This window comes from Rousettus aegyptiacus, unplaced genomic scaffold (assembly GCF_014176215.1).
Source record: "Rousettus aegyptiacus isolate mRouAeg1 unplaced genomic scaffold, mRouAeg1.p scaffold_m13_p_14, whole genome shotgun sequence".
In the NCBI taxonomy this organism is placed as follows: Eukaryota; Metazoa; Chordata; class Mammalia; order Chiroptera; family Pteropodidae; genus Rousettus; species Rousettus aegyptiacus.
This window is the reverse complement of record NW_023416289.1, coordinates 9,014,852-9,028,232: the sequence shown is the minus strand read 5'-3', so window position 1 is coordinate 9,028,232 and position 13,381 is coordinate 9,014,852. Positions and strand designations below refer to the sequence as shown.

Genomic DNA, 13,381 nt, shown 5'->3' with positions numbered 1-13,381 from the left:
CAATGATGGTGTTCTAGAATTGACTGTATTGATAATTGCACATATCTGTGAATATACGAAAAGCCATTGAATTTACATGCTTTAAATGAGTCAACTGTATACTATGGGAATTAAATCTCGATAGAACTATTAATAAAAACTTAATAAAAAACAGTGGCAGTAAGAGGAAACATAGTGCCGGGCAGCGTTATAAATCCTTTTCAGGGACAAACTCATTTAATCTTCATGGCAGCTCAAAGAGGTAGAGCTTCTTAGCATCCCCGAGTCACTGTTGAGGAAACTAAAGCACAGTCCTAAGGCCAGACGACAGCAGGGCTGAGATCTGGACCCAGCAGTCTGGCTCTGAAGACCACATTCCCATTCGCTACACTAGACAGCCTCTTGAAAAACAAACAAAAAAACCCAGAAAAATAATGAAGATTAAATGGAAAACACGGAAAAGATTAAATGTAAACAGTGGCTCTTCACGAGACATGGAAAGGAAGCACTTTCATATTTTAATTTAGAACTTCCTTAGTGTTTGACGTTTTTCAACATACCACTTATGTTCATTTTAAAAATTTAAACATATTGTAATAATGTTAGAAGTGGCATATAGTGTTATGGGATGATAGATGATCTCTTATTATTTACCTAGTTTTATTTAATGTTCAAATAACACTTCAGCAATAGGGGAAGAACACAGTAAAAAGGAATTTGTCTTGTTTTGACAACAGATTGTATCAAGCTACTCCTTCTAGTGGGTTGGTAGTAACTTGACAGTAGAAATCTCGCCGAGTTAAAATTTAATTAACCTGATCTTTTTCGAATAAATCTTTAAGTGGATGTTTATTGAAGGACTAAAACCAATTGTCCAGAGTCTGGATTGAGTTTTCAGTGGTCATTCCCAGACGTCTGCCCACTTCTGGCCCATGAATGCAGCTTACGCCTGAATCTCCCAGACTCACCTTGGTGTAGGTTCTGTTGGAGACACCGCTCGATGCATCGTCATAGGCCTTGTGAAATACACCAGATACCCTGACAAAGGAGACATCATATGTGCACATCAAGGTCAATGAGCTGGACGTGGAAAATCAATCCTAAGGCAGCACTGTCAATCTTTTGTCTATCTCAATATACCTGAAGGATACAACACATTTTCATGAGGTGCAAAGGCTCATGATTTCGGCCACACTTAACAAGGACAAACATCAGAATCTCTAGGATCCAGAAGATACTGGATATACATGGTTTAGAAAAAGTCTTCACAGGTACTTTATAGTTCCCAGCTAGGGTACCTACCAGCTAGGGTACCTGCCTCTGTTGAGAAATGGGGGCCCTGAGTAACTCAAAATCATACTCATCAAGACTGTTATTCCAGTGAACATTCTTAGAATTATGTCCACAGACACCATTTCGGCTTCATACCATACACTATTGCATAAATTCTTCTCGGTTCTCAAAAAATAAAAAAGGCAAACTGTCTGATGGAGATTTTCATATAGGCTTTGTGACACTCTTAGCTGATCTCTCTCAAAATCTAGAATCAGAGACCCAAAAAGAGACCAACCTGCTCCACAGAACCTGGCCCCCGAGGTCCTAGGAAAAGGAATATTGGCATCCTGGTATGACCCGTAGGCAGTGGTTACCCGGGCAAACGTGGGTAAGGGCGGTGTAACAGAATTTTGGAGTGCAAAGGGGTTGCTGGATGCGCTGTCTTCTTGGTTCTGAAATTTAAAAACCAAACAGACTGAAAACCACAACCTGACTTACAGCTCAACTACAAAATAAAGACACATCATAACAAAATCAAGGTGCCCAGGAGTTTAGGGAGGAAGAAATGAAAAAGGAAAAAAAAAAAAAAATCAAAGCATAGGTTAGGACAAGAATCGCACCACGAAAGACTCGAGGCAGGAGACCAGCTGGCGCAGGCAGGGCTCCAGGCAGCTCTGGTTGCGTTTCACTTTCTGCAGGGAAGTGTCTTTCAGGATCTGGAAAAGGCACAGAATACAGTTGAGAATGGCGACATTCTTCCTCCTGATCGGCTTATTGAGAAATGGGTGAAGATGCAGAGAGACTGGAGCACGGCTGGGCCTGAGACTTCTAACAGGACATCCCACGTCCCACCTCCTCTAGGGGCTCAGAGACGGTTCAATCCTGAGCCCACTTTAGGACACCTTTTCCTTAGCCAGGGCGGGCACACACGCTGGGTTTGAGAGGGCACGTTTCTGGGAATGGAACAACTATTCTTTGTTTACAGGGAATTCTACTCCTTTCCTCACTGCTTACCCTACCACCCCCCCCCCACCCCCACCCCCCCCACCCCCGCCCCAGGAGAAATCTCAGTACCTCAGAAGTAACCACCCACTGGGCCGAACTGGAAATTGCTCACAAAACAAGCCACGGGCAACAGATTTCACTTTAGTGAAAATTATAATGTATTCTTTCTTTGGTTCTTTAAAAATGTAAATCCCAACATTTTAAGGTACATGTTGTAGATATAAACTGACACACACATACCGAAGATCAAGCACATAAACCGGGTCCGTGCTGTCTAACGCGGAAGCCACTGCCCACATGCAGATACTGAGCAGGTGAGGTGCGCTGGTCTGAACCAAGATGTGTTGTAAGTGTAAAATTCATACTGAATGTTGAAGGCTTAGTACAAAACTAAAAGAATATAAACTATCTCAATAACTTCAATTTTCACATCGATCACATCTTGATATAATACTTTGGATGTACTAGATTTAAAAAAATGCTGTTGAAATTAATATTTTTTTAGTGTGGCTACTAGAAATTTAAAAATTCAAGTGGCCTGCATTATATTTCTATTGGACAGCAATGAATTGGACCTTTAAAGATATTTTCTTGTCCTACAATTTTTATATCTTTTTTGTATGGTCAAATAAGACAATTAAATATTCAAATTCCAAATACCACAAAATCTAAGTAATTAGCATTTCAGAGAGCCTCATGACACTTGAAAAATGTCTTGGTTACAGACCATACTCCAAGACAAATCAAGTATGAAACTAGGCAAAGGTGAACAGCACTCAGGTTGACTTGGTTTCATCGAGACATTGCCATGACTTCCCACGTGACACTGCTTACACTGGAAAAAGCATGTCATATGCGGCTCATGGGGCTTTTTCATGGGGATTCTGGCTGATTAGTTCTACATGAACTGACAAATCAAGTTTCTGAACCTGCAGGGGCGAAGACCAAGTGCCAGGACGCACCGCCTGCCACAGGCACCGCCATCCTTTCCCACGCTCACCTGCGCAGCCGGCCAGCCTCACTCCACAAACACGTTGTCTCTTTCTGTGCAATGGATTTTTAAAATAACCTTACATACTTGTTTTTCTAAAAGTACCTTTTAGCTTCAGAATATGTCTTGCCTATTGTTTCCAGATAAATGAAATTATATTGTGGGGTTCTTAACCTGGGATTAATACATAGCTTTAAAGAGATCTGTGAGCAGATCATATGCAATTATAGAATTGCATATTATTTATAAGCAATATTTCTGAAATTATATGCAACATCGTACAAGTTTTTCTGGAAAGGGTCCCTAGTTTTCATTAGACTTTCGAAGGGGGTCCACGAATGAAAAAGGTCTAGAACCACTGCTCTCATGTCTTCTACACAAAATGAACGGCAAGTGTTAACAGTGCGTTGTGTAAAGACAGTGATTTCCAAATCTTATCATAGAGTTTTCATTCAATTTTACTGCGCAGCTCAGACACTCAAGTGCGTGAGCAGAGCTCTCCTCTCAAAACGTCAAGGAGAACGTGTGGATGATCCCCACCTTCAGCAGCTTAGCTTTCATCGTGGATGTGATGGTGGTGGGGTTGATAAACTGGAAGGAAGGGGCGGCGTTGTTCGGGTACTGCGCAGGGAACTTCACCAGCATCTTGACGCGATGGTTGCTACAGTGCACGGACACGGTGCAGCTCCGATCCGCGGCATCCATCTGCAAAGGACAAACTGTCAGCTGCTCTGGAGACAAACCACAGAGAACCCTTACATGCATGTGGACCACTGACTGCACGCTCTCAGTTCCTGGAATTTCCAAAGATGAAGGGCAAATCTCCAAAGATAAATGATTAGGAAGATTTGGACAACTCATTTAAAACAGATTTTTAATTGTTGCACTGATTTAATAAGTTCAAAGTCTTCTGACTTAAAAAAAAAAAAAGCTTCATCCAAAAACCGTGCGATAGACTGAAACTTGTTTTATTTATTTTGACATGAAAAAATAAAGCAGGAAAAAAGTTAAAGACCTGACAAGTTAACAAGTTCTCCTAGGAAAATTCAGAGACACAAAGCAGATTAGTGGTTTCCAGAGGCTGGGAAGAGAGGGAAACGGGCAGTGATGCTGCTGGATATAGGGTTTCTCTTGGGATGATGAAAAGATTCTGGAAGTAGACAGTGCTGATGGGGTGATGTAGGCACAACTTTGTGAATATACTAATAACCACTAAATTACATGCTTTATAAAAGTAAATTATGGTAGGTCAATTATATCTTAACAATTTTTAGAAAGCACTCCCAGGAACGGAATCAAGATCTCCTTCTTAAACTAGATCACTGGTATCCACAGTTTTCAATGGGGACAAAGGAGTAGAACCTGAGTTGATATAACCAATTAATCAAAGATCTTTTATCTCTTTTGGTTTCTTGTGCTGCCAACTAGAGAAGACCCCTGGAGTACCATGGAAAGAAGCACACGCAGGGAATCTGGAGACTAGGATTCAACTGTTATCTTTTCCCCCAAAAGGCTACTGACCTCAGATATCACTTCACCTCTTAGTGTCTATGTTTCCTTATCCATAAAGTGTGGATAAAAGCACTTACTACAGTGCCATTTTAAAGGCTAAATGAGCTAACTGTGTAAGTGCATATATCCATGCCTCCCATTCACTGCATCTGGGCAAAAGAAAAATTAATCAAGTTTTTAAACTCTTTTATAGAGAGAGACTCAATTCTCTGAAGCGAAGAATTTCTATATCTTCCCAAAGGAAAACAGTAAATCTCTCCATGTGTGAAGTGAACAAGGAGACTTGGTCATCTTATTACACTGAATCTAAATCACCAAGGACATGACCAGCTTTAGGGGAAGATCCCACAGCAAAGCCCTGGAGTCTGGAGGTTTAGCTTCCAAATTCAGCTCTGCCATTAACCTCACCAGTTAACTTGCCAAATCACTAAGCCTTCGAGGACCCAAGTATCTTTATATACAGTAAAACAAGGTGTTGGAGCATCTAAGATTTAAGACACATGAGCATTGGTTTAACCCTTAGTTCATCTTATGAGAAAGTAATATGGTAAGAAAAAAAAATCTGGATTTGTAAAGTATTGATTTCTTTAGAAAATCTAGGAAATGAAAAAGCAAGCAGAGAGACTTACTTGTTAGGGCGGCAAAGATATTTGCTAACCAAAATCATAGGTGAAATCGTCCCCTCTTGCACCAACTGCCATCCACAAGCATGAAAGACGGTTCATTAACCCCGAGTACCTCCACGTTGACGTTCCGGATCTGCACATTGATCAGAGAGAACTCCTGCTGCAGAGTCTGAGGCAGTCCCGGCTGATCCGACTTCTTCTCTTCCAGGAGACTGCTCGGGGGGTCTTCCTTTAAGACTAGTAGGAGACGGATGTTCAGTTGTTGGCAAACATTTTGAAACTGAGTCAGAGAGCAGTTGTGGGGTAGTTTCTACAACTCTGAAAAGCGTAGAGGGGCACCTCACCTAAAACACCAGTTTGATCGATTACCTTCTTCCTCCCCATGGCTTAAGCTGTGCTGGTGATCTGTGTCTTGAGTGTGAAGAATTTTCTCTGGTTCCGGCAGAAGAGAAATACTCTCGATGAACTCATCAACGCCGTCTAATATGTCATTTGCACAAAGCTGCAACGAAGGTTAGAAGATCTAGGTCTAGAGAAGTCAGTGGAAATGATCATCATGTTTGGTTAGAATTCTAATTTAAAAAATAGGAATCACAAAGGAGAGAGATGTTGGCCAAAAACTGATACAATCCAAATAGGTTTTACCCATCACCAACCCTCCCAATAGTCAGGAGAATAGAGTATTACTCCACTCTGGAAATTTTTCATCCTGTCCATAGTTTATGCAAGGCCTCAGAAAACATTATTTTAAATTCCAAGCCTTGATGGAGTTATTCAGGTAACCCCAAACCAAAAATATCATAACTTTCAAAGCCTTTGGAGCAAATGTTACTTTTTGGAAAAAACAGATTCGAAAGGCAATAAGATGATAATAATTGACCAAAATACTCAGGAGGGACTTAGTACTAAGCGGTGCCGCAAATTTTACCCAGCGCTTTCTATCCACTCTGTACCGAGTGCTGGGGACATCAATACAAGTGAGACATGGTTCCAACCTCAAGAAATGGAGCCACCGAATGAGAATGCAGAACCCCGTGATGACGAAGAGCGAAGCGAGTGCCCATCAGCAGTTCGTACCAAGGACCACTGTGGTTCATATGAGACACGTGCCATCTATGGGGCAAAAGCTGGCAAAGGCTTCACAGAACAAGTGTCACTGATGGATGTAGACGGCTCTGAACATTGTGGAGTACAGGGAAAGACTTCCGAAACCATTTGAAAGAAGAGAATGAAATGAAGCCCACGGCCGCTTGTTCAGTTTGCTACCACACCCTCTTATACCAGGTCAAGAGAAAAACAGACATTGAAAGGTTTTTCAGCCCTAAAGTGCTGAAAACTGAAACTGGCTCTTGAAGACCTCAAAGCTTCAGCATGGCATGTGCGAGCCGCTTGGCAACCGGCAAGTATGTATTTAATGTTTCTATCATGTATCCTCTAACTTCCATAAATACCAAATCTTGTATTTTTAAAAAATTTCTAGTGCATCCAGTTACAGTCCTCCACAATAGTAATGAATACGTACCCTCTGCATCTGGGAATCCACCCGCCACATTCTCAAGGTCTGATCCCGTGACCACGTAACCAGTTGGTAGTCCTTGGACCCTAGAAATCACCAAATAAAAACCCTGGAAATTTTTTTGGCTTCGACATCAATTTTGCTACACATTGCAATGGAGTAAGATTCATTCATTCATTCACCAATCCATTCAACGAAAATTTACTGAGCATCTCCTATATGCCAGGTCCTGTTCTAGGCACTAAGATTATAGCCGGAATGCAATAATCTGTCTTTAAAGATCTCATACCCCACTGGTAGAAATAGACAAACAAATATATAATAAAATATTCAGTAGTGACAGTGTTATAAAAAATAATACAAGCTTAGAGGACAGAGACTGATAGGAGAGCTATTTTTAGACAGGACTCCCTGAGGAAGTCACATTTAAGCAGAAACTTAAATGAAGTGAAATAATAACTGGCAAATTAGCAGGTGAAGAGTGATGCCAGGGTTTAATGTCACATTAAACTTTCACCTCCACAAATGTTCTCCTTTTACATGCTCCAGAGGAGCTGGGGATGAATACGATTTTTGTAAAATGAATTGTTTTAAATGCATCATGACACTTTACTGTTGAAAAGAATTTTTTGGTAAAGAGTTGCATGCATCTTTTTATAAAGCGAATAATCAATATTCAATGTTCCAAGCTGATTGAATTATATTTTCACATACTAGGTTTGGTCAGAGGGTAATTATTCTGGAAAGGTTCAGAATGCTTTATGAAAGAGTTTTATGAAAGATCAGGACATTTCTGGGTAATTATATAGTATCTAAAATCTCCTTCATGGCCATCTTCAGAGAACAAAGAATTTAAAAGTAATTTCAGCCAATTCCTTTGTTTTACAGATGGGGAAACTGAATCAACAGAGGACACGGTCTGGCGAAGCGAATAAGAGTGACTGAGAGACAGAAGTTCCTTCCCTGTGTCACTGCCTTCAATCAGTGTTTTAATACATCCCTGTGCACACCAAATAAGACAAAAGCTGTGCTGAACTACTGCCTGTCATGAGTGCCTGTTATAAGTTCCATACCGAATAAGGCAGAAGCTGTTATGAGACTCATGTTCATGTCAACAATTTTCTGACTCCCCATCTGGCCTCTTGTCACGCCCTTGACTTGGAAGAAAAGTTATGCCTAATTCCTTTCTAAACCCAACTCCTCTACCTGTGCCTTCAGCCCTAGTCCATCTCATTTTCAAATGGTCTTTGCTTTCCCATATACTCACCTCCTTTCCTGCATATTCTCTTTGCCTTCAAACAGAAGGGGCAGCAGCCTCTGCCCATCAACCTAGTCTCCTCCCTGCCTTTGAAAGCAACTTCATTCACAAAACCAGTTCTTGCTGCCTCTGGCTAGCTACCTTCCAATCTGGCGTCTACCCGCAATCTGCTTTTGGAACAGCTCTCTTATGGCTTCCCATAAGTGCTCTTCTCTTCAGTAATGCCTGAAACCAATGACTGCCACTTCCCTACTGAAGCACCCTCTTCTCTTGGCTATGACATTCTGATTTTCTTCCTACCTCTGAGGGCTCCTGCATCACAGCAAAACACAAAACCAAAGCTTAAGATATTCCAATAAAAACCGACGATGAAGACACGGCAGTAAAATTTAAAATTAAAACACAAGAATACACGTAGGATGACTACATTGATAAAAGATTCAAAAACAAGCATGCCTAAACTATTCTGAGCAATGCATAAACAATTAGTAAAACTAAAAAGAGAAAAACAGAAATCACTAGCACAAGCATTAGGACAGTATTTATTTCCGGGGAAGGAGAGGGGATTGTGATCACGAAGCTTCTGGGATTCTAGCACTGTTCTCATTCTTGACCTTGGCCATACTTTGCACACAGATTTTCACTTTATAATAATTTGTTAAACTGTATGTTATTTTGTGCAATTTTCTAAATAGATGATATATTTCACAATCAAAAAAAAATTTTTTAAACCTATAACTTGTACTCAACATTTTGCTACTGGCTAGATAGTCCCAATTTATGCAATTCACCTTACCAGCTTAAAGATGACACAGATATCTGAAAATGTGTTGCTAAAGACTCTGGGGAAACTACATCATCTGTTCACTATGGCAAAATGCAAGAGAACAAGCTGAAAGCCAAAGTCATGTAAACTGATGGGATAAAGGCCAAGCAGCCTCATGTGCCTAGAAGCAGGAGAGATTATGGAAATAAAAGATGGGAAAATTAAGAAGATGATCAAAAGAGTCCTCTGAAAAACAACCCTGGAAGAGGTTTATGAGGGTCACAAAAAAGCTGGGGTAAGATCTGCTCTAATCCCAGGTCAACCAGAGACCTTTTCTGGGCTCTGGACAAGTCACGCCACTCCACTGCCTGCCTTTCCTTCTATGATATGGAAAGAACGAGAAATACACTCCTGTTCAGTAGAACCTTTAGCGAGCACGGCAATGCTATCTCAAGAAAAGGGAGGCTGCAACTTGCACGGTGAGTCGGTGGAGAAACTGAGGCTGAGGGTTTCCTGATTCCCGCATCAGTGAGGGCTGGCTGATCGAGCTGCAATAATAAACAACCCTAAATCTCAGCTGCTTAAAGCAAGGGTTTCCTGGCCATTCCACACCTCCACCTCATCCTCACTCCTGACCAGAACAGCTCCATCTGCAGTTTCCTCAGTTGCCATGGCAGAGGCAGGAAGAGCGTCTAAGCTGTTAATTCATCAAACCAGAAGAGACTGCATCACTTCTGTTTACATTTCATGATCGAAGCAAGTCATCTGGCCAAACCTATCTTCAAGGGGATGGAACATATGTATTTGTGAAGCAAACAGGGACTATGTGGTGGTCAGTACTAGTGATGACCTAGGGTCTCCCTCATCAACAGAATGGCAAGGGACAACTGCCGGAGGCTTCTGAGGGTAGTGACCCCAGAGTTTTTCCACCCTAAAAATGATCCAGCATCGAGTCCATCAATTTCTTACACACCTCTTCTACACAGGAAAGAGACTACGCTGAACGTAAGAGAAGAGGAGGAAGAACCACAGCCCACACACCCCTTACCCATCTGCAATCACAGGTGGTGGTGCCCCTGACTCTCTCGTCCCTAAAGCCCAGCCTTGTTCCAGTGCGTCCTCCTCCCTGGATCCCAGCCAACCCCGGAGTCGCCGTTGAACAGGGCTCAGAAGGGGTCGGGCAGCGGCCTTCTCTCCCACTCACCCTCCTTCTGTTTCCTCCACTGGAACTCCAGCACCACATCGTCGTGGCCCACAAAGGTGTGGACTGGGGTGTTCAAGTCAAAGACGTTCCACAGGAGAAGGCTATTCTCCCTCCGAAGTTGAGGAACCATCACAGTCACTAATCCATTGCTGAAAGGCTACAGCAATAAAGGGAAAAGCAGGTCATTATTCCAGGGAAATTTAGCTGAGTCTTCAGTTACCAAAGCTGGAATTCTTTCTTAACTAAAATAAATTGGACAATAGAAGGTTCCAACCCACTTGGGGAAAATTTTTCCATATACCATAAGTTGACTATCACACCTACTTTTCTTTTTTCTTTTACTTTTTCTTTGCTTCTAGAAAGGACTACCTTAAGTAAAAAAATAAAGATGAGCCAAATACTTGGAAAACTTTTAAAATATTCTAAAATAACCAAATGGCTCTGACTGTTACACACTGGAACATACTGTTTCACATCCTAGCTCCTCCCCGTGAGCTCTAAGAGTTACTGAGTGCTTTCCCAGAGTGACAAGTCCAGAGCACCAAGCATAATTCCTGCCACGTGGAAATGCACCAGGGGCACACCATCTACACGAGGCATAACCTTCCCACTGCCCCAAATGCTACAGCCATTCAAAGGAAAACCTTCCAGCCTGAGGTCTGACAGTTTTTACTTACCAACACCCAACCTGATGGGTAGCTAAGGGGGCCGTTTGATTGATAATTAGACACTGTTCTTTAGGAAATAAACTGCTGTGTTACCTAAGAGCACATTTATCTCCACCTCGCCTCCTGGCAGCACCTCGAGATGTCTCCATTTATTTTTTTAAAGCAAATATATTAATCCAAAGAAGTATTTCAATTCATAAGAACAATATCTGATTTCTTGTCAAGTGTTCCCCAATGCAAAAGCCACTTAATACCTAAATTATCCTCCATGCTCTACAATGCCCCAGGGTGACAGCCTAATATATAAAAGTAGCTTTACACATTCCCGTGCTCTTTCAAACTGACGTTAAAAGAAATACATTACCTCTGATCAGCAGCCATCAATGTGGCAATGAAAAATTTATTGGAAGGCTGATAATAGCCTGCCCCTTATATTCGTAGCATTTTATGGTTTATAAAGCATTTTCATATACAATTTTTCAAAACGAAGGCACATTGTGCATATTACTAAAATGCCACTGAGTTAAAATTCATACTTTAAAAGGGTGAACTTTATCCCAATGAAAAAGGAAAGCATAGTAAAAATTATTATTCAGATTCTACAGAGAAAATCACTGCTCGAAAACATCAAGTGGCTTGCCCAAGGGCACACAAATATTAAATAAATCATTACAGCGTTATTCATAAAAGCCAAAATAGGAAAATAACCTAAGTGTCCATCAACAGATAAATGGATAAAGATTTGCTATATACAATGGAATATTATTCAGCCATGAGAAAAAAGGAAATCCCATCATTTAGCACAACATGGATGGACCTTAAGGGCATTATGCTAGGTGAAATAAATCAGAGAAAGACAAATACTGTATGATATCACTTACATGTGGAGTCTAAAAAAGCTAAACTCACAGAAACAGAGAGCGGGACGGCGGTTACCAGGGGCTGAGGGGTGGGGGAGCTGTCAGTCAGGGTTCAAACTTCCAGTTAAGATAAATAAGTTCTGGGGAACTAATGTACAGCATAGTGAGTATAGTTAACAATACTGTATTATATACTTAAAAGCTGCTAAAAGATTAGATCTTAAATGTTTTCATCACAAGAAAGAAATGGTAATTAAGTGAGGCGACAGAGGTGTTAGCTAATGCTATGGGTAGTAATCGGTTTGCAATATGTAAGTGTATCAAATCACCGTGCTGTATACCGTCAACTTACACAATGTTATAAGTCAATGACATCTCAATAAAGCTAGGGAAAAAACTAAAAGGCATTATTGAGCCGAAAACCCAGGCCTTCTGAATCTAAAGCCAGAGTTCTTTCCAACACAATCCACTGACCATGAGCCTCTCAACCCTCTGCTCCCAGCTCGCCCTCTTCCCCCGCCATCGGGGACTGCGTTCACACTGTCTAGCTTCCCAGCCTGGCTGTGGTTAGCAATTCTGGTACAGATGCTTACCCAACGGTCCAAGGGCAAATTTTAAAATGGATAACACCTTTTATGCCATCATGACCATCGCTTTCCCACCCACAGATCAAGACAGAAAGAGAAAACTGCCTCGCAAGGAAAACAGCCCTTGGTCTCTTGTGTTTGGAACACGGAGATGGAAGGTTCCGACCACCAGACAGGTGTCACACTCACAGTGTATCTGGCCTTCCAGACAGGCACCTGGCAAGGGAGAATATTGAGGTATTTCCGAGGCTGGCGGTAATCCCAGAACTGGAAGAAAGCAAGCAGGATATTTTGTGAAATAAATGGCATTTAAAAAAAACTCAACTATTGTAATAAGCACAGCCTGCGAATCATTGCTTTCTGTCCTCTAAAGCTACATCTCCATAGTGCGTTTCAGTCAGCCCCCGCAGCCACGCGCCTGTGACAGAGACACACAAAAAACCCTCCCCTTCACATTTATAAACATTACAGGAGAATTTTCGGATTTCATGAGGACCACCCCTCAGGGCAGACCACTGCCGGCTTACCGATGAAACAATCTTTTTCGCAGTGGAAAGGTGAGAGTGACATTTTTTTTACCCTGTTATCACTTTTATACCATGTAGGGTAATTTAATAACAATGGCTGAAAAGTGCTGACTACTTATTGCGTTTCAGACAGATGTTTAGAGTCTTAAGATTATCAGCCCATTTAATCTTTACGACAACCATATAATGGGTGTTATTAATCTCTTTTGCAAATGAAGAAGCTACATGACTAAATCGTGTAACTTGCCCAAGGTCACACAGGAAAAAGGCGGCTGTACGCCTATCTGTGGACCAACCCACTCATGTACACGCTCATTCATCCTGCCAGCATGGAAGGTGTGGCACTTGCCATGATAATTAACAAAATCAATCCTTTAAAAAAAAAAAAAAACAGATATACTTATCAACTGGTGACAATGATAACATATAATTGATGTGATAAATTAACTGGAGGACCCTAGGGATCTGACAAAGTCCTGTTCGTAACACATTTTTACTCTTAAGGCAATCAATGGTGGAATGTTATGAAATGATTACATGTTATTCACGAATAGGGGAATTCACTCGGTTTCATGATAGAGTTGGTTAATGTAATAAATTAACCGGA

General features: G+C 41.3%; 1 protein-coding gene across 3 annotated transcripts in view; it reads right to left on the bottom strand.

Annotated features, from left to right (window-relative positions):
* The window catches only part of WDR59 (WD repeat domain 59), a 67,512-nt gene that overhangs the window by 26,145 nt on the left and 27,986 nt on the right, over window positions 1-13,381 (bottom strand). For all 3 annotated transcript variants that reach the window (XM_016143871.2, XM_016143878.2, XM_036231348.1), the window contains 9 exons: window positions 12,437-12,514; window positions 10,133-10,289; window positions 6,911-6,990; window positions 5,758-5,890; window positions 5,501-5,625; window positions 3,791-3,955; window positions 1,875-1,970; window positions 1,550-1,706; window positions 948-1,017 (listed from right to left, as the gene is read on the bottom strand). In XM_016143871.2, coding sequence (XP_015999357.1) covers window positions 948-1,017; window positions 1,550-1,706; window positions 1,875-1,970; window positions 3,791-3,955; window positions 5,501-5,625; window positions 5,758-5,890; window positions 6,911-6,990; window positions 10,133-10,289; window positions 12,437-12,514 — 1,061 coding nt within the window. The remainder of the gene's footprint in view (window positions 1-947; window positions 1,018-1,549; window positions 1,707-1,874; window positions 1,971-3,790; window positions 3,956-5,500; window positions 5,626-5,757; window positions 5,891-6,910; window positions 6,991-10,132; window positions 10,290-12,436; window positions 12,515-13,381) is intronic.